General features: G+C 34.4%; 1 protein-coding gene across 5 annotated transcripts in view; it reads left to right on the forward strand.

The window, feature by feature from the left end:
* Positions 1-22,115, forward strand: part of XRCC4 (X-ray repair cross complementing 4) — a 247,655-nt gene that overhangs the window by 17,110 nt on the left and 208,430 nt on the right. For 3 of the 5 annotated variants that reach the window (XM_036279198.1, XM_036279199.1, XM_036279202.1), the window contains exons 2-3: positions 9,011-9,159; positions 16,304-16,479. In XM_036279198.1, the coding sequence (XP_036135091.1) occupies positions 9,021-9,159; positions 16,304-16,479 (315 nt within the window). In that variant the 5' untranslated portion in view covers positions 9,011-9,020. Of the gene's footprint in view, positions 1-9,010; positions 9,160-12,816; positions 12,837-16,303; positions 16,480-22,115 lie in introns of those variants that run through there. The other 2 variants (XM_036279201.1, XM_036279200.1) reach the window with 2 other exon arrangements.

Here is a 22,115-nt window from a genome sequence, read left to right on the forward strand (position 1 = left end):
TTTTGTTCTTTAATCTTCATACTTGCTATATAAGTGAGTGATCTACTACCTTTACTATATATTTAGCTTTTTTTACCGATATTTTTACTTTTGTATATTTTTTGTTATTAATTTATGTCATTTCTCTTCAAGTTAAGTCTCTAACATTTCTTGTGAGCCTGGTTTAGTGGTGATGTACTCTTTTAGCTGTTGCTTATTTGGAGAACTCCCAGTCTCTTCTTCAACTCTAAATGATAAGCTTGCCAGCTAGAGAATTAATTCTTTGTTGGAATTTTTTTCCTTTCAGCACTTAAACTTGTTATGTTACTCTCTTCTGGCCTGCAAAGTTTCAGCCGAAAAATCTCCAGACAGCCTTAGGGAATTTCCTTTGTATGTAACAAGTTGTTTTTCTCTTGCTGCTTTTAAGATTCTCACATAGTATGTATGTATGTATGTATGTATGTATGTATGTATGTGTGTGTGTGTGTGTGTGTGTGTGTGTGTGTGTGTATATATATATATATATATATATATATATATATATATATGGGGTTTGATACTATCCATGGTTTCAGGCATCAAAGGGGAGGGGTCCCCCATGGTTAACAGGGGACTAATGCATATGAGCTTACACCTGACCTGCATAGCTCCTTGAGAAATTAAGATTTATACCCTTGCTTTGATAGTGCAAGGGTTGATTTAAATTTTAAGAGATCCACAGTTTCAGTTCTGTTTGGGAATGCATCACCCAAGGGGACTCAGAATTGAATCTTTGCTTCTGTCTTGGAACTTCCTCACAATAGAGTTGTCCAAAATATATTCAGAGATGTGGTTGAAATTGAAGTATAGGAGGTATGTAATTATTCATCCAATTAGAAATGTAATCCTCATGTGCTGTTTATAACTTACTATTATTTGAACCATGTGAAATTGCCATTCTTTGTAGGTTAAAAATTGTTAAATATTGACAATTTCATATGGTTCCTAAATATTTTTGTATGACTAAATTAGGTAGTTTTACCAGCTGAGGATATGCTGTGGGATATTGTGCCTTTTTTTTTTTCCCATGGCTGACTCTCATTTGTACTCCAGTATTATCATTCATTTGTTTGTTTGCCATTAGAAAATAGGGAGATAAATCAACATAGTTGTAAGTAAATGGTGGGTCTGTGAATGAGGAAAAGTACTATGGAAGTCTTGTTACTTTTCCAAACAGTTGCTTTTAATTAAATTTCAGTTCTGAGTTGCATTTTTTCATGTAGAAAACACTATATATAAGCATAACTGATGGTGTTTCATAGGAACACCCTCACTATTCTGAAAGTAAAATATGAGAGAGGTGTCAATATTTTGAGGTTCAAGAAACCATAATTACTAAATTCCTAATGAGAAAAGACTGTTGCTTAATAATGCTGTATTTCAGGTACTATCTTATCTCTTCAGTTCTGGTAAGTGTCATTCTCACATGAAACTCTGCAATTAGAACTGAAGTGTTCTTGTGAAAGTTTAGATTCCAAAATGATAAGTATACTCTCATTCATCTGCCCTCATTATTTGTAATCAAGAGTGAATATAAAATAATTCATAGTCTTGGAACTTTGGGTCAAATTTTAAGGGCATTTTGTAAACCTAAGTGTTAGATTTTATGTGGGAAATTTATTCTGGCTATTTTATTGTTTTAAATACTTCCATGAGTAAGAGAACAGAAAGAAGAGGAAGTAAAATTTAAATGAATTGCTGAAACGATTATTAATGGTATTTGTAAAAGATTAGCAGAGGAAATGAGCAGTAATATGATATTTAGAATGGCAGCAGCTGGCATTCCACAGTCATAAGAGGTAATTGAGAGTGGACTATGACCATGGCAAAGAAGTCTAATTTTTTAGACTTATTTTATATTTCTGATGCTTTATTTTGGAAGCATCAGATTGTTAACATAATGTCTTCTTTGAACATCAGCTGTTTTTGAATAATATTATACTCACAGTCTTAACTGTATTTCACTCTTAGGGTAAACCAACCATTCTAGTTTGCCTGGGTTTGGGAGGTTTCCTAGGACATGGAACTTAGATGGATGGTCACCTTGCTTTCATTTTCAAAATTAATAGAATGGAGATAATACTACCATGATTAGAAAGTACTTAATAGTCTTATAAATTCTTTGCCCTTAAAATTTAGAAAATTCTCACTTGAGAGGATTATTTCAGGGAAGCATTTCTTTTGTAGAAACTTAGCGTTGATACTTTTGTTTTAATTGCTTGGAAATATAAAGATAAATTGATTTAGTGGTCATTTTTCAAAACAAAACCTTAATGTAAAATAACATCAACCAGCAAGTTGACATGCTATTAATAATGAAAATGCTAGGAGTAAATTATTAATTGAAAAATTTGCAATATGGGAATTCTGACAAGATACACATGAATAGTCAGTGCCTTTAAAAAATACTAAATAAGAAAATAGCCCTTTACACATAGTTTTCTTGAATTGTTGTATGATGTTTGTCTTAATCAGAAGTAAATAATTCAGTGTCGGTTGCCTAAACCTTTCTTTTTTATCTAGCAATTATACATGGTCCTATCCTTGAATTTTTGTAATGTGATGGAACTTTAAAAAAAATTAGCAGCACGCTTGGTTTACAATTTACATTTTCTTTTTCTCCTTTTTCAAAAAAAAAAAAAATAAGGTCAAACAAAATAATGTGATCATGAATCTAATTACAGACTACTAGCAGCATGTGCTGTGTGCTAATCTTGATTCCGAACTCACTTTAGGTATCAGCCTGCTTTTCTCAAAAGGGGGCACTTAGGTTTAATTGCTTCATTAGAAACATGCATTTAGTCCTTTCTGGTCTGTAAGTACAACTCTTTGGCATAGCTGCAGAAGTTTGAACACCTGCAGCCCAAGCAGCTTGAAAAGAAACTATAGCTTACTATAAAGGAAACTGAAAGAAGCTCAAGTTAAAAATAGTGTTATCAATGATACAGTGTTGTCACTAACTTGAGCTGACCTAAGAGAGTTGGCTTCTGCACTGCTCCTTATCAGCATCCAAAAGGGCATACAAAATTCTTTGTAAACTAATTTAATAAGTGTCTTGTTTATTCAGAGGCAACTGTGAATGGTATTTGTTCAGAGTGTAGATCACATCAATTGCATACCAGCCAACAACTTATTTCTCTTCTAAGAGAGAAGCCAAGTATCAAAGACACAGAGTACTAAAGATAAGCTTCTCAATTCTCAACTGTTCTGAGCTTCAATAAAGCTACTGATGTACAAATTGGGGTGGGACCCAACTGTTTCCACCTGCAGGCTTGTCTTAGATCCTTGGCTCTGGCTGGGAGAGGTACTGATACTAGTCTGACCTTTAGTGCCCTTAGAACAAAACTTGGCCTTTCTTATGGCCCTAATCAATCAGTCCCTCTGAAAAGGATTCCACCTCCTTTCTTCAAGTAGTCTTGGGGCAAAAAGCCCCCTATGGTTGACTATTTCTATTTACATGCCTGGTGAAAGCAAGGAGGTGTTTGATTTGTTTTTCGTGAATCTTAAAAGACATTCCAAATCATCCTTTTTTCTGCTTCTGTTGTTTCTTAGATAATTTGTATTTGATATTTAATGAAAGAGTGACCTTCGTAAGTAAAAGAATGAAGTATGTTCAAAACTGGTTCAAATAGTATAGTATCAGGAAATTAAGACTTAGTAGATATAAAGAAAATATTTCTGAGGCTACTTGCACAAAATACTTATAGAAAACTGTGTTGTCATATTTGACATTAATGTGTTAAGTGCTTAAACAGTTAATATGTAGCGTCCATGGTTTCAAATCTGAGTTCACTATAATAGAATCTTTGAAATAATATAGATTTGTTTTTGAGATGGGTACCTAGAGTTAACCAGAAAATTGGAAAATATTTGAAACATTAATAATTCAAAGATGTTGGTAAAATGAATCTGATACCTACATATCTTTTTTAAATTATTGAAATTAAAGCCCTTTATATCATTGTAAGTAGATTGAGTTACTGATGGGCATTTGGAATATTGAATTTTAAACTAATTTGTCTCTATTAAAATTTGTGACTTGTTTTAAATCTGGTAAAAAAAAAAATAGCAGTGAAACCAACTGCTGTTTTAGTGTCAAAATTTGAAGTGCTATGTTTTCCTTTTGCAAAGTTACATTTATTGCTAACAACAGCCATCGTTCACGAGGCACATTTAAGAAGAAATAATCTGTGTGTGTATATATTTGTGTATATGTGTATACATTTTGTAGAGTCAAAATGTGGCCTTCATAAATAGTTTCTATTACCCTCCTTCCCCCATTAGAATTGTGTAAGACTCTAGCTATGTGTCTTTTTCAGTGATTGGCATAGAAAAACAGTAACACACGTTTTCCAGTAATTTTCAAATTTAAGGATTACAGAGCATGTGAGTAATTACTGCATATTTAGTATATTGACTAACTGATCTAAAAGAAATATTCACAAATGGATAAAGCATTTCAGAATTAAGCATATCTAGGCAAAGATGACCTTGATGTAGGAAAAAAATTTGACTGAATAAAATATTTTTTTAAATTATTTTTTTAGTGATTATGATGTCAACCCTATAAATTTACATATTCTGACAATGTCAGCATGCTTAATTGATGTGACTAAAGTATGGTTATTTTATAACTTTGTCCTTTATTGGGAAGAATACTATTTTTCTGAGTAAACTATAGGTAGAAATTAGAATTATTTCTAATTCATCAGTTTGGAGGTATCTTGCACTCTTAATTTTAGATATTTTTCTCCCCATTATGGATGTTTCTCGGCTTCCTTGTGCTATAAGGTAGTACTGCTCCAGCATTTTATAATTAAACATACTTCCCACTCCCAAAAGATAGACATCTGTAGTAAGCTAGCCACGTTTTGTGAAGAGCTGACAAAATGAGTTGTTTTTATTTTTATATTCATTTTTGAGAAAAATATGATGCTTCATTTATGAGGACAGTAGCTTTAAATTGAAAAAGAAATTAAAAGTTCTGATGTAAGAATGTGCTCTTATTGAAACTTAAATCAGTTGTCAATAAAATATCAATGAATAGTTCTAGATTTTTGTAGCATGTTATATTTATTGGTCATAAAAAATCTGAAGCAAATTTATGTTCTCCCCCCAAAGCAAAAGGTTAAAGAAAATTATTTTAGCTTTTTAAGGATCATCTAGTAAGAGATTCATGCCATGTGATTAAAGAATAATTCTCTCTCGTTTTCCATTTTTGAAGTTTGTGCTGAACAGACACTTCACAAAACAGAATATTCAAATGCCGAATAAATATATGAAAAGTACTCGATCGACATCATTGCTCATCAGGGGATTATAATTAAAACCACAGTGTAATACTGCATACCTGTCAAAATGGCTAAAATTAAAAGATGAGAAATGTTTGCAAGGTTGTGGAGCAAACTCTCATATACCAAGTGTATATTGGTACAAACCTTTCAGAAAACTTTTGTCCATATATATCACTAAAACTGAGCGTATATATGTACTCTGTAGATATTTGCTAGAACGTTTATGGCAGCACTATTTGTAATAGGCAAAACCTGGAAAGTACTCAAGTACTTATTAATTTCAGTAGAATGGATAAATTGTACTATGATTATATAATAGAATAGTGTACAACCATTAGTGTGATCTACAACTCTAAGAAAAAAGTGGTTGCATTTCTCAAATAGAATGTTAAGCAAAAGAAGCCAAACGGAAAATAAAGCATGCTGCATGATTCTGTTTACATAAAAGTACAAAAGCACTCAAACTCTCATCTCTGCTAGAAGTGAGAAGAGTGGTTATTTGGGGACATAGTGACTGGAAGGTAGGTAGTATTATGAGAATGAGTTCTTGGGCGGGAATATTCTTGACTTAGGTATTGCTTAAATGGATTTGCTCAGCGTTATATTTATAAAGTTATATTTTTGATATGTGTACTTTTCCCTGTATATCATACTTCAATACAAAGTTTTTAAAGTGCAAAGACAATTTATTGGTTTTAGGCTGTGATACAGGTTGTTCCTGTCTCAGTGGGCTATTGAATCTTTTAGACAATTTACTCTTATTGGAAATAGTAATTTTTTTTGTGTGTGTACAGATAGAGTGGGAGGGAGAGAGAGGAAGGGAGAGAGAGAGAGAAACTTCAACGTGAAGGGACACATCGAGTGGCTGCCACCCGCACGACCAACCAGGGCCTGGGACAAACTGCAACCGAAGTACGCGCCCTTAGTGGGAACCGAACCCGGGTCTCTCTGGACCGCAGGCCGACGCTCTAACCGCTGAGCCAAACTGGCCAGGGCTGGAGATAGTAATTTTTTAAAATATGTTTTATTGATTTTTTTTTTTAAAGAGAGAGATAGAAACATTGATGTGAGAGAGGAACATCCATTGGCTATCTATTGCATGTCCCCTACTGGGGATCGGGCCCACAACCCCGGGCATGTGCCCTGACCAGGAATCGAATCAGGACCTCTCAGTCCATGGGACAATGCTCAGTCCACTGAACCACACTGGCTGGGCTAGAGATAGTAATTTTTTTTTTTTTTTTCCCAAATCTTTATTGTTGGATGTAAAATGTATTACAGATGTTCCACATTTTTCCCCCATTGACCCCCTCCTCCCCACTCCCGCCCCCCTCCCACCTTTTCCCACACTATTGTCTGTGTCCATTGGTTATGCGTATAAGTTCTTTGGTTTATTTCTTCCCACCCCCCCAACCCCTTTCCCTTTGAGGTTTGTCAGCCTAGCAATGAGTTTGTGCTTCTTAATCCCTTCACCTTTTTCACCCATTCCCCCAACCCCCTTCCCAACTGGCAACCTATAAAATGTTCTCTGTATCTATGAGAATGTTTCTGTTCTTCCTGTTCATTTTGTTTGTAGATTCCATTGTTGATAGATATGTATTCATTGCCATTTTGTTTGTTCATACATTTTATCTTTTTCTTCAAAAAGACCCTTCATCATTTCATATAATAACGGTTTGGTGGTGATGAACTCCTTTAACTTTTTGTCTGGGAAAGTTTTTGTATGTCCATCGATTCTAAATGACAGCTTTGCAGGATAGAGTAATTTTGGTTGTAGGTTCTTGGTTTTCATCACTCTGAATATTTCTTGCCACTCCCTTCCGGCCTGCAAAGTTTCTTTTGAGAAATCAGCTGACAGCCTAATGGGTACTCCCTTGTAGGTAACTAGCTGCCTTTCTCTTGCTGCTTTTAAGATTCTCTCTTTGTCTTGAACCTTTTGCATTTTGAGGATGATGTGTCTTGGTGTGGGCCTCTTGGGGTTCATCTTGTTTGGGACTCTCTGTGCTTCCTGGACTTGTATGTCTGTTTCCTTCACCAAGTTAGGAAAGTTTTCTGCCATTATTGTTTCAAACAGGTTTTCGATTTCTTGTTCTCTCTCTTCTCCTTCGGGCACCCCCAAGATGCGAATGTTGGCACGCTTGAAGTTATCCCAGAGGCTCCTTACTCTATCCTCATTTTTTTGGATTCTTTTTTCTTTTTGCTCTTCTGATTGGGGATTTTTTGCTTCCTTATATTCCAAATCGATGGTTTGCTCCTTGGATCTACATACTCTATTATTGAAGCTGTGTAAATTATTCTTTATTTCAGTTAATGCCTCCTTTAATTCTAACTGTGTATCCATGATTTCTAACTGGTACTTTTTTATGCTCTTGATGCCCTCCCTAAGTTCACTGAGGTTCTCACTAAGTTCATTGAGCATCCTTATAAGCAGTATTTTGAACTCAGTATCTGTTAGGTTGCTTATCTCCCTTTCGCTTAGTTCTTTTATTGGGGTTTTGTTCTGTTCTTTCATTTGGGACCTGTTTCTTTGTCTCCTCATTTTGGCTGCCTCCCTGTGTTTGTTTCTGTGTATTACTTAATGAGAGGTATGGGGCTCGCTGAGACCCGGTGCTGCTCGTTTGAAAGAATTTAGGAAAAACCTGAAGCAGGATCCAAGACAGGCCAATCCTATGGTTAAGCAAGTGGCAACAGCTTGAAAGTTGTGTGGGGTGGGGCGGGGCCTCAGGGAGTCAGCAGGGCGGGGCTACCAGTGTGAGCCAGGTTGCTGGAGTCCCAGATATGGCTTCTGTCTGCCGCCCCCGAGAAGGTCTCACCAAAGGAACAAAGGCCTCTGACAGCACGTTTGTCCCCGAGGAAGCCCCCTCTCCAGCTCTCGCTCCAGTGCCAAACAGCTCAGTTCTTCCCTGTGTGTCTCTGGTGCCCCTCGAGCTGCCTCCCCTCCGAGCTTAGAGGGAGAGAGTCCGATAAGTCCGTGCGTGGGCCCTTTAAGGAGCTGCCTGGGGCTCCAGCCACTTCAGCTTCCCTGAGCCTCAGTTTCCGCTGCATTTTCCAGCCAGAAGTTATGGGGACTTCTCTTCCTGGCACTGGAACCCTGAACGGGACACCTGGTGTGGGACAGGGACTCCTCAGTCCTCAGGAAGGACCTTCCCAGCCGCGGGATCCTCCTGATTTTTATCCACCATGCTTGGGTGTGGGACCAGCCCGTCTTGCTGCTGCGCCGCCGCCGCTGCGCCGCCGTCCCCCTCGCGCAGCCGCCCCTCCTACCGGTCTGGATGTAGCTGCTTTTTTTTTTTCCTTAGTTCCGTAGTTGTACGACTTCCATTCAGCTTGATTTCAGGCGGTTTTGAATGATAGTTGTTGTGTAGTTTAGTTGTAACTTTGATGTGGTTGTGGGAGGACGCGATACCGCGTTTACCTACGCCACCATCTTGACCGGAAGTCGAGATAGTAATTTTTATTTAGCTACATGACTTGAGCAAATCTTCACTGTTTATGGGCTTCTGTTTTTCTCATCTATAAAAATTGTGAAATCAATATTTAATAGAACTATGATTTATTGAGTTTAGTGGTTGGCCATTATAGCTTTTTTTTTTAAACTTATTTTCTTGATACTATAGCTTAGAAACCAATACAGAAAACATTACTCATTGATAGTAACAGTTTCCTGCAAAAATATTAATTTTATTCTTCTATAATAGGTGACCAGAAATGGAGAAAAAAGTAAGCAGAATCTGTCTTGCTTCTGAACCTGATATAATTCATTTTCTACAAATCACTTGGGAGAAAACACTAGGATCTGGTTTTGTTATTACACTTACTGATGGCCAGTCAGCATGGACTGGGACAGGTAATATTAAAAGCAAAATTTCAGTAACCTATTATTTTTCAGTTGTTAGTGATACTTCAAATTAAAGTGTTTTTTTTAAAAAAAATAGATATTGGTTAAATTTAATAGGATTGCTTTTATTTGTTACTGGTATCCAATTTATATGCAGATTTGTAGTATCTAATGCCACTTTCTCTAATTAGCATTAATAAGAGGATAGAGAAATAAGCATATGCAAATTCTGATTACCATTTGTGCCATAGTACTTGGAAGGATTTTTTAAATGACCTCTTTATACAAAACATAAATAGTACTTTTTACATGTATCTGTTCTCAGCACCCCAGGGAACCTATTGGGGGCAGGGGAGAGGTTTGGCTGGGTCAGGGTTTGTGTTGGCCTGGTGGAGTAGAGTAGTGGTGCTTTTTAATTTTATTTTATGTACTTAGGTTGTTTAAATTATTTTCTTATGAACATATACCACATTTGTAACAAAACAAAACACAGAACTCACAGCCTAAAGGTTTGTATTTCAAGGTTAAAGTCTATATATTGGATTTTGGCGATTATTTTTTAAATAGACTCTTGATTATTTTTATCTTTGGTGATAATCTTTTTAAAAAGGCTAGTGGCCTTGAAATAATTTATGAAACATGGCAGGTATAATGTCAAAAATGTACAATTATGTTTTACTCATATAGAAAAGTTTTAATACTTCTCTAAAGTATTTTATCAAAGATTTAAAAAACTATTTCTATAGCTATGCAATAGTCATTTCTACAGTTCAATGATGTTTTAGGTAAAATAATTTTGTCATGTTCATTCACGTACTATTAGTGTCTTCTGTCAACTTCTAAAATATTTCTTTAACATTTGATATAATATCATCTTTTAAAATTACATATGTTCTGAAATTTAGTTTGTTTTTTGAATGTTAAAAATTCTGTTATACCACAGCTTTTTAAAAATCTATTTATCTACTGATAGACACTTGGGCTACTTCCAAATCTTCGCTATTATAAATGATACTGCAATTAACATAGGGGTGTATATATTTTTTCAAATTAGTGTTTCTGGTTTCTTCAGATATATTCCCAGAAGTACAATCACTGGGTCATAAGGCAGTTACATTTTTAATTTTTTGAAGTAACTCCATACTGCTTTCCATAGTGGCTGCACCAATCTGTATTCCACTGACAGTGGACAAGGGTTACCTTTTTTCCACATCTTCACCAACACTGGTTGTTTCTTGATTTATAGGAGATGAATGGATGAAAGAGCTGTGGTACATTTACTCTATGGAATACTGTTCTGCTGTAAAAAAAAGAAGGAAATCTTATTCTTCGTAACTATACGAATGGACCTGAAGAGTATTATGCTAAGTGAAATAAACCCAGTCAGAGAAATCCAAGTACCATATGATTGATTTCAGTGATATGTGGAATCTAATGAACAAAACAAACTAACAAACAAAATAGAAACAGACTCATAGATATAGATAGATACAGAGAACAGACTACCAGCTGTTAGAGGGGACAGGGCTTGGGCTGAGGGAAAGGAGGATAGGGGGAGGTAGGAGAGTGTAACGGAGGGATAAATGGTGATTGGAAGGAGACTTGACTTGGGGTGGTGAATACACAATCAATATACAGATGATGTATTATAGAATTGTACACCTGAATCGTATACAATTTTACTAACCAATGTCATCCCAGGAAATGAAAAACATTAAAAAAAATTTTCGTTATATAACTAACTAAACTAAATTTATAACAAACTAAATTTATAGTTGTGATTTTTTTTCCTTTATGACAGATTACAAGGAATACTGATAATAAGGATTATTGTAAAATAAAGAAATTTCAAGTGTAATGTTTGCAGGACCTGTTATGGTATATATCTAAGTTGTACATTTTTATGTAAGAGAAATCAGTTGTTGGTTGGTCGTTGGAGTGTAGGAGTGTAGGAAAATTTGTTAGGTTAGGTGTGCTGGTGAAGGTGGACCTGGGTGACAGTAGCTGTTTTAGGGTGGAGTTGAGTGTCCAGGGCTGAAGGGTAGGTAATTCCATTCATCTGGGAGAGAAGACCAGTTCCAACAGCACAGTCCAGGAGGCAGGTGCTGGATGCAGTGATTGCTTTTATATGAGGAATACTATAATTATTACTTAAATATTTCTAATTGTCAAACAGCTTATTCTATGTGATGAGCAATTTTGCTCAAACAGAGGACCTTAAGGTACTTTAAGAGCCTTAATTATTAAAAGAATGATTAAATTCTAATCTGGTCAGTAACCCTCATTCACCAAGGCAAACAATAATTATGTTTAAATTTTGTTGTTGTTATTAAGCATTGGGAAAGAAAAAGAATAATTTCATTAACACTTAAATCTTTAACCAGAAATTTAAGTTAATTTTACATTTATGAACATTTTGTTTATGTCATACAAAATTTATTGTCAGTTGTTTTTAATACTATTACTAAGAATATTATTTCACTAGACTCGGTCCATTGAGATCAAGGAACACATCCGATTTGTCAACCACTCTATATTAGTATCTTGACTAGTACTTAGGACATACATATTAATGGATATTTTTTTGAAAGAAAGATGAAAGTATTGAAAGAAAAGGAAATCTTATATCTTCAAATATATAGACCTGGTTAGGAAATAAAGAAAGTGAACCATTCATTTTAGAGTTAGAAGGTTGTAAAATGAAAAATCCCCTTTCATATTTCTTGTTGGCATTGATATTAAATGCAGTACATCCTACCATTTATTTTCCAGCTAATGGACTTTACTGTGAGAAAAATGTGATGTCAAACTTATGTATTATTTGGTGGGTTGTCTTCCAGTACTAAACAAGCTTTCAAACAGAAAATATAGTGCAGATATCTAATAAAGTTTTAGATCTCACGTATGTTTTATACTTTCATTATTCGTTTCTATTTTCTTGTTTAAATTTCAGGCACAAAATATGAAACCAAATAATATAACATTGTTTCATGTTTAGTTAAGGCTCATTACATAAATATAATTTGGTTTGGCACTTTACAGATAGACAATAATATGATTAAGAACATTGAAACAATTAAATAATTGCAACATGAAAATAGATTTCCTTCCTATACCTCATCCTGTTTTTTTGTACAACTATTTGATTGCTGCAAGCTTCCATTTGGATAATTTTTTCTCTTTTCATTTAAGTGAAATTAAAAGGATGTGGGTTTTTTTTTAAATCTCCCACACACTAAACTCACTGATTTCTTTTTCATTAGCAATGTTTTATCTAATGAATGTTTTGAGGTCTAATTACTTTGTGGTCTATCATCACTTCAACATTAGAGGGGGTAATATCACAGAGTAAAGTCACAGAGTGGGTTAATGATTGATGACTATTATTTGAGTTTTATAAGAATTGTAGTAAGCAGTGAAAAACTTACCCATCTCTGGAGTAGTTTAAATTTCATTGAAGAGTAAATTAAATTTTAGTAATTCTTTTATTATCAAATAATTATATCCACCTATATTTGTCCTAAATATTGATATTTGGTGGCCCGTATGGAGATTATATAACAGGTCTCAGTGGAAAAAGGATTTTCAATAAATGAAGTAAAGTGTGTCCCTGATGTGAAATCATCAACAAACCCACTGGGGTAATAAGGCCAGGTGTGTCTTCTGAGCTCAGACACAAACTGAAGGTATGCATAGTTTTTGGTTCATTATACATAAAGATCCAAAGGAAAGGATCTTTCCTTACATGTATTTTCACCTAGTTGCAAACAGTGTTAAAAGTGATGCTTTCTTGGCTCTTACCTGTCTGAAAAAAATTTCTTGTTTTGTGATCATGTTTTCTCGCTCACTTTTATAACATAGTATGTGAGTCAGCTGTATCCTTGCTGAATTTTATTTCTATGGCTTTTAATCCTGGTCACTGAAGTTTTTGGAACATTGAATGCTTACAGCTGTGCTTCTTCCAGATGTTCTTAGCACAAAATTCAAAACTGGTGATTAAGTTTTTTTTTTTTTTTAAGATTGAAGTTCTAAATAGTCAAAATTTCACATTTTTGTTATAGGAAATGTTCAAGTAAATTTAAAGCTTTTAATTTTTTTAAATGTTCAAGTAAAAAAATGTTCAAACATAGTTTTTAAAGGTGAAGTGTAAATAGAACGATAAAACTGACAAACAAAATAGCAATAGAAACATGGTTACATGGAACAGACTGACAGCTGTCAGAGTGGGGTTAGGGGCTGGATGAAAGAAGGTGAAGGGATTAACCAAGAAACCATACATATATAACACAGGCAACTGTATAGTGATGGCCAGAGGGAAAGGGGCCCAGGGATAGCAGAGGTAGACAAAGGGGATAAATGGGGATGGAAAGAGACTTTGCTTTGGATGATGAGCACACTATGTAGTGTGCAGATGATGTTTTTTGAGTTGTACACTTGAAAATTGTATAGGTTTTTATATGGTTTTGTGAACCAGTGTTCTCCCAATAAATTCAATTAAAAAGAAAGATAATTTTCTTTCATATAGTTTATCTTCTTAAAAATGAAATATTCCATAATAATAATAATAATGAACACAGCATTCACCGATGGAGTAAAATAAGAGGATATCTAAGATGTTGGTACTTTAATCTAAGCTCCATAGGCAGGCGTTTTTGTCTCTCTTTAACTATTGTATCCCGATGCCTAGAATAGTGCCTGGTACATAGTAGATGCTCATGAAGCATTTTTAAATAAATAAATTAGTAAATTCTATTAAATATTTTCAGATAGGCATTTTTTTATTTTAATGAAATTTAAAATACTTTTAAGTAGATGTTTTATCAATGAAAATCTATTTTTAATTTCTTTTGTATTTTATGTTTGTAGCTGCATTAAAGATGGCTTCTACAGATTTTTTTTCCCTCTGTGAAATAATGACTTTTCTAGGTGTTTGCCACTCTTCAAAATTATCCAAACACAAAATATGAAATTATTCCTCAAATCAGAATCATTTGTTTTCTTATTTTTAGATTGTTTCAGAAGAGCTAGTAGGGTATTAAAAGGTGAATAGATTTGATGGTGATGATCATCTTAAATATTCATCTGCTTCAGAGAGAGAAAAATATGTGAATATTTTAGAAGCTGTAAAATCACATAAGAATATAAGATATTTTTATTTTTATCTGTTTTCAAAGGCTTTGTTGAGACTCATTTCAATATCAGACTTATTATCAAAAATTGCTCATGAATTATATATGAATTCCAAGACTCTTTTCCTCGTTGACTGTTATGGGACTTCCAGACACTTGATAGTACACAGACTAACATTATGAAAATTGTGGTATTTTCAGGGATTCTTTAATCAAAATTCCATTGTTTTTTGTACTACTTCATTCTAATATGTTTTTTAATGTCATGGAAGAATATAGTTTATCCTGTGTCCCATATCTCTGCCTCATGTCCCCAACAGAAGAGCCAGGGACAGAAATGTGAATCCCTGGTTCACCACTGACGGACTCCATGACCCTATACTCTTAGTTGGTCTCTCTGAGCCTCTATTTTCTCTTTTGCAAAATGAAAATACCATCTATCTTTCAGTGTATGAGAAATGAAATAAGTAAATGTAACCTTTAAATATAAAAGTATAGAACCGTATGGTCTTTCATCTTTGTGGTAGCCTGATTTGATACAGAAAACTACCCAGTCACACACACATTCCAAACAAGTGTAGATTAAGTCTTGTAATTTGAAAAGCAAACAGGTACATCACAGCTTTTGAATGTAAGAAAGAGAAATCCCCAGATGCTATGTATGAAGAGATACCTGAAAACCAGAGTGGTTAATGGGAACTAAAGCTTGACTAGAGGTTCACTGAATATTTGAACTACATAGATGTCTGAATGTCCGTGATTGTAATAGAGTGGGGTATGGTGATAAGACTGCAGGCCTCTCAAGGAATTGGAGCTGAGCTCGCCATATAAATAAAGGAACCTGAAAATGTTATCCTGATAATGAAATCATCTTAAAATCAACAATAAAAAACTACACTCTGGTTGGGGGTGCAGCAAAGAATTAGTCAATAAGGGATATAAGTGAGTAAACCAAAGAAAATATGAACCTTAAGCTTGTGTTATGTTTGGGTGGGAGGTTTAAATTAGAATTCTTTGCCTCACATGTAAAAACCAAGGTAAGAAATTAACTTTCAAAATTGGTCCAGAATGGTGAAACCTATAGGGACTCCAGAAAGGCAAACCAGCAGCCTTCACGTAGCACCACCTCTGCCCAGTGCACTTGATGTTGTGGCTATAGGAGAGCCGTGCTGAAACATGGCCATACAGGAAAGGAAAAAAGCAGAATGAGAATGTGTAAACAGATAGAAGAAATAGAATTGATACCATGAACCAAGCATAAAGACTGATCTGAAAGAGATTTAAATGTGTTTAAAGCCTTCAAATATTTAAAAGGAAGTATGACAAGAACCAGGGTATTATGACAAAGAAACAAACTATCTAAAATTGAAAATATATTTATTGAAGTAAATATCTTTATGGATGGGTAAAACCTGAGCTTTACTGATGGGAGAGAACTGGAAGCCAGATGTAGAATATGGTGTATGCCATAGAGGAGACACTATAAATAATTCCCTTCCCTTGCCTTCCTCGTCACCTCACCTTTTCTGTTGCCAGCACATAAGAAGAATGAACTCTACTTTTACTTTAATTTTACTCTGTCCATGTGAGTGAGAAATAAAGACTATTGATCATTTAATCTCTTTAATACTAGAGGCAAGGAAGAAAGATGTAGTAAAATACTGAGCTTGTAATGATTATAGGAAATAATTTCTCTGGCTATGACCTAGGAGTGGCTCCAGAGGATAGCAGTTTCTGTGGTAATTTACAATGCATGCATTTCATCTGAGAAGAGAAAATGCGTGGAGTCTAATACTTTCAGATAAGATTTGAGACTAAATTAACATATTTCTACAAAACTGTGAGTTCAGTTAAAAGGTATCATTTGCCTTAAAAAAAATGTGTGGTGTGGGGTTTGTTTTTACTTTTAGTTTAAATTTCTGTTTACATAAGTGATAAATTTGTAGCAACAGGTAAAGAGAACTATGTTCATATGTTTAGACATTTATTTTTTATTTTAAAACTTTTTATTAATGTTTTCGTAGTTTCTGAGTCAGCGATTTCCCAAGAAGCTGATGACATGGCAATGGAAAAAGAGAAATATGTTGATGAACTGAGAAAAGCATTGGTGTCAGGAGCAGGACCAGCCGATGCATACAAGTTTAATTTCTCTAAAGAGTCTTGTCATTTCTCCTTTGAGAAAAACCTGAAAGATGTTTCAGTAAGTAAAACTTTCCAAAATGTGGTAAAATGTTACAGCACTTATGAGGAATTATTGAAGTAACTAGCATATTATTCCCCGAATATCTCACATTTAGAAATTTGAAAAGTACTGATTTCCAGGTTGGAAGAATGCTTCGAAGTTATAGTCAATGCTTTATCTTAATGAATTATGAAATATAATTACTGGAAAATGTATTTAGTTTTTAATGTTTTAAATAAGTATTTTATTTTTTTTTCTTGCTCTATCTTTTTTCCCCTTGATTTTAGAGAGAGAGGAAGTGAGAGAGAGAGAGAAAGACTGAAACATGGATGAAAGAGAACATCGATTGGTCGCCTCCTGCAGCCCCCTACTGGGGATCGGGCCCACAACCTGGGCATGTGCCCTGACCTGGAATCAAACCAGAGACCTCACGCTCAACCACTGAGCCACACCGGACAGCCTTAAATAAGTATTTTAGAGGTAATTACATGAAGGAGCAGTTCTAAAAAGTGAGGTCAGAAGTTTTAGACAATTGAGAAGGTCTATTGAAATAAGTTTGGGGAAATAATGATTTTAAGAAAGAAAATAATATATTTACCTTTGAATATTGAGTAATTATGACATTTTCTACTTATTAGAATGTATTTGAGATTATAAAATGATATAATTAAGTGTAGTAGGACTTATAATTAAGAAGTAAGATGTTTTATTGATATCATCAAACTTAGAAATAGTAAAATAGAAAGAAATAATTCAACCTAAGCTTTCCAAAGTTTACATGCTTTATAGACAAGGATATTTGCTACTTGACCTGCTTAGTTCCTACACCTCAGATCAAGATGGGTGATTTATTTATCAAAAGTATTGTACTTATTATTTGTATATTTTACCCAAGTTGACAGGATGATTGGTGCTTAAATCATTTGCATTTGGCCAGTATCCATCAGATGTGCATTCTATAGTAGAAGAAAATGAGGGCCATGGGCTATCTTTATTGCATTAACTTTAAAGACAATTATTGATAATTTGTGCTAGAACTAAATTGAGTTTAAACAATTATTTTAAAAAACCTATTTAATTCAGAGTGAGTAAAGAAAGCGATTTCATCAATTAGAGAAACATTTGAAGTAACAAACTGAATCAGTTAAAAAAAATGTATATTATCATATAGAAAATAATACAGACTGGCTTCAGTAATTACTTCAATTTAGAAGATACATACTTTTTCTAATTAGCTGCCAATGGTTTGTAAATTTCAATAGCCTAAGTTCTTAAAATGATCAGTTAAAATAGGTTAAATAAGAAGGTTTGAGCTGGTTACTGAAATTTTGTTATTTATCATAGTGTGCTTTCCTGTACAATTCAATGGTGTTATATACTACAGTACTGCTGATGGTTTCTTCTAATATTTTGAAGCAGATCATTGTCAAATGGGGAGAAATGCCATTTCCCGTTTAACATTCACATTCAGTTTGTATGTAGTAACTAACTTTATTTCATGTAGCCTGTTTCTAATTTCATCTGTTTTGTGTATACTGAGGCATAACAAATTCTAAGTTTGTGAGGTATCTTTGATAGGTAAAAAGTGGGGTTTGGTTCACTGGGCATGGATGGAGAACTTGCTATGCTTGGCCGTACATCTGGTTTTGTTGCTTCTGTGAAGAAAGAACTTCAAGTCCTTATGACTCATGTCTTTTAAAATTGGCTTGGCATGTGTCAACATCAGGAACGGTGACAGTAATCCAGAAAGATATCTTGCTCACCACCCTGAAACTAGTCAACTTTCTCAGAGCCAAAGCCTTTAACCCCTACCTTTTCGATAGGTTTTCCTAAGAAATGGAAATAGAATGAGATATTCCCAGTAAGTGAGAAGTGTATTGGTTTCCTAAAGGATATGTCTTAAATCCCTATATTGCAGTTTAGATAGTGGCCTCCTTACTTATTTGTTTGTTAACTTGCTTACGAGAAAAAGAAAGGCTACTCTTGGAGACAAGGAGGAGATTATTCATGGCTTGGCTTACTTGAGAGATATTTTTCGATATTTGAATGAGGTAAAACTTTCATTTTACGGTGCTGCAGTCAGCCTTATGGATACCAATGGAAATCACAAGTCCATTCGGCCAAACTGCCTTGGGAATCTTCCAGGGCTTCAGGATGTGTTTCTGCAAATTGAATTTCAGAGCTACAATATCTTGTAAATTCATCTGCTGGCAAAAATTTTCAGACAATTGGAAACATAACAGTATACTTTTTAAGGTTAATTGTGCTTTGGTGACCTAAAAGTTTAAATGGAGTTTGTAATCCTTTCCTTGGTGACACAAGCATCTAGTTATTGCCAAATATGACCTTCTACACTTAGAAGAAAAGAATGAATGTAGATTCCACTCAAAATGTTGTAGTGTATTTTGGTGTTTGTTGACATAAAGTTACTCTCTCATGGTAAAGTATATTCTATGAGTTCTAAGTATATTTGCTACCAGAGTCATAAGTCATAACTCTATGAGTCTAGGTTTTTAAGCATTTGTTGCCATAATTCAAGAAGATTTATGTGTCTATTTCTGGGTTGGTGAACACTGCACAGTATGAGCATTTCTAATATTCAAGTCATACAAGATATTTGAAATTTATATTTGTATCGTATCAATTTTATATTAAAAAAACTGAATTTGGGGGAAATATTACTGTGTTTTATCAGAGTGAAAGAATCATCAGTTTCCAAAGCAATGAAATTATATATTGATTTTAGAGAGGGAGGATGGGAAAGAGAGAGAGAAAGAAAGAGAATGAATAAGGGTGCATGAATCATCGATGTGAGAGAGACACATAGATCAGTTGCCTCTGTATGTGCCCTGACCTGGGACTGACCCACAACCCAGGTATGTTCTCTGACCAGAATCGAACAATGACCTTCTGGTGCACAGGGCTATGTTCAACCAACTGAGCCATATCAGCCAGGGCAGCAGTGAAATATTTAAAATGTATAATGTGTATGTCGATGTTTATATACATATTGGGAGACGGGAGTGGGTGCATAGTTTTCCATAGATTACTTTTGAGCTCAGAACATCTAAAAATCTCATTGAAGCTTAATTGAATTTTCTCTATAGATCATATAGATGCTTTTATTTTAGTTTAATTCCCATTGGAATACATGTTGAATGACCTGCTAGACACTAACTCTCTATGGTGCAAACCTTTGGGACCATCACAATGCCCTTCAGTTGATGCAAGCATGCTCTAGTGCCCTCGTTTGGAAGTCGTTATTTCTTCTGTATAAGTACTCTCACCCACTCTGGAGACTATTCATGGTCTTCCTGTCATTGTTTTCCCTCTGCCTTTCACAGTTCATACGGATTTTACAGTAGTATGTGCTTTGTCATGCAAACAGTACATCTTAATGTCTTCTTCCTTTTTTGCTTTCATAACTTGCCCTTTCTTCAGAAATAAACTTTATTCATGAGCTACAAAAAAAAAACCTAATTATTTTTTATAAGAATAGCCTTGGGCTCATCATTTAGCTTGCTCACATCTCTGTTTTCTCATCTATAAAAATTTAAAGTGATTTCTTAGATTTATTTCAGGTCATCTAAAATATTATAGTTTTTTATTTCCAAAAATAGCCACAATGAAGGAAAGCCAGGAGTTTTGAAGGAAAATTAAACATGATAAATAAATATATACACACACAAACACAAACACACACCTGAGAACTGACTACAGGTCTCTATTAAAATTCTGGTAAAGTCTTTTTGTATTTCCTTTCCCTTTGTTTCCCCTGCCCCCATCATCAGATGTTGGCTTGGGGTACAATTTAGGCTGAAAATTTTATGACTTGAATAGCATGGAGGTTTATTGTTCTCCAATGTAAAAGTCCAAATTGGCAGTCCTAGATTAATATGATGGCTTTATGATGTTGGAGGCCCAGGCTTCTTTAATCATGTTGCCTTGCCATTTTTAACAGGTAGTTTTTATCTCATGGTCCAGATGGCTGCTCTAGGCTTCACTGTTATGTTCATCTTTCAGGCACCAGGACCGAGTTAAAGAGAAAATAAAGATCTGTACCTTTTTTGGGGGGCCATCATCCTAAAATTGGATGCATTACTTTTTCTCACAACCCATTGTCCAGAACTAAGTTACATGGCTTAATCTAGCTGCAGGGCAACCTGTGAAAGATGATTTCAGCTATGTTCTATGAGCCAGACATTTTCATTACTGTGTCAAGTGTGGAAGGAATATATGGAGGGACAACTAGCAGTCTCTGCATATTTACATTAGAAAAGATTGCAACACCATTCAGAAAGGTTTACTTTAATTATTCCAAGGGCATTTCCCTAGTATTTTTATTATAAATACATGTTTCAGTCATATTTTAGTTTTTAAAAATGTTCAAATATAGTAAACTACAGGCTAACTGTATTTCACTGTATGTTATACGTTTTTTTTAAAGTGGAAAATGCATTCTAAGTTCAAACATTGTCCCTACATTTATTTAACTTACATTTCTCATATATGTAAAAATGAGGTAAAATAAATTAGCCAAAAGCAGCCAAAGTTGTTTTTAAAAACAGCAGTCCAAATCCTGTATTATTACCATGTGTCCCTGTGGTTTAGGAGACTTTAAATTCAAATGGCTATTTCCAGATGAAATATCAGAATTGGAGCATTTATTATGGTCCTCTGCCAAATACTTAGTCAAAAATAGTAATGACTTTCAGGTTTGTGGGAGTGTGGGTTGCAAATGTGTTGTTTGAATGCCTGAAAAAGAATTGTAGTATTCTTTATTTCTATGACAAAAGTATTTGTATACATGTGCCATTTTTATATTAAACACTTTATAATTTGCTGACCTTTTTGGAATGTGGGGACTAAACCAGTAATGTAAGGGGTAAAAATCCTGCACAAAGTCTATATATTCTAGGTAAGCCATAAAAGAGACTTGAATATTGCTTTAAAATTATGTTTTTAGTTTTATATTTTGTCTTTGAGAACTTAATTTATTTTCTTGCTTCGTATTGCTCTGCTTTGACTTAAAATGTTTTCTTCTCAAAGTCATTATATTTTAATTTTTTTAGTTACTCTGGGATTGTTCAGGAAAGAAACAACTTATAATAAAAATGGAAGTAGAAGGTAGTATGTAAAAACTATGTTGTAAAATGACATTTGTGTGTTAATATTTTAATATTTGCATGTTACTTTTTAGTTAATTGCTTTGAAAATCTAGTTTCACTCTATCACATTGAGTTGGCATTGTCACACTTCATATGTGACGAAACAGGTGCTGGAAGCATAACTGAGTTCTCCAGCCAAGCAGAGGTGTTAAGTTAGGTAGGGTAGAATCCCCGCCTCTGTCTTACGAGTCCAAAATCAGTTTTCTTAAAAAAATATTTTTGTTTAGGTGTAATGTGCATAGAATCAAATATACCTGTGTTAAATGTACCTTTTGTAGTCACTCCCCAGTTACCTTCTTTCCTCCCTCAACCCTCCTCCAGGCCCCAGACAACCACTGAACTGTTTTCTATTGCCATAGATTAGATTTACTTGTTTTAGAATTTCATGTAAATGGAACCATGCCATATATACTCTTGCGTGTAATTTTACATAGTATAATGTTTTTTGAGTTTCATCATTGTCTTGTGTATCAGCCATTCATTCCT

The sequence above is a fragment of the Molossus molossus genome, unplaced genomic scaffold (assembly GCF_014108415.1).
Source record: "Molossus molossus isolate mMolMol1 unplaced genomic scaffold, mMolMol1.p scaffold_m16_p_3, whole genome shotgun sequence".
Taxonomy (NCBI): domain Eukaryota; kingdom Metazoa; phylum Chordata; class Mammalia; order Chiroptera; family Molossidae; genus Molossus; species Molossus molossus.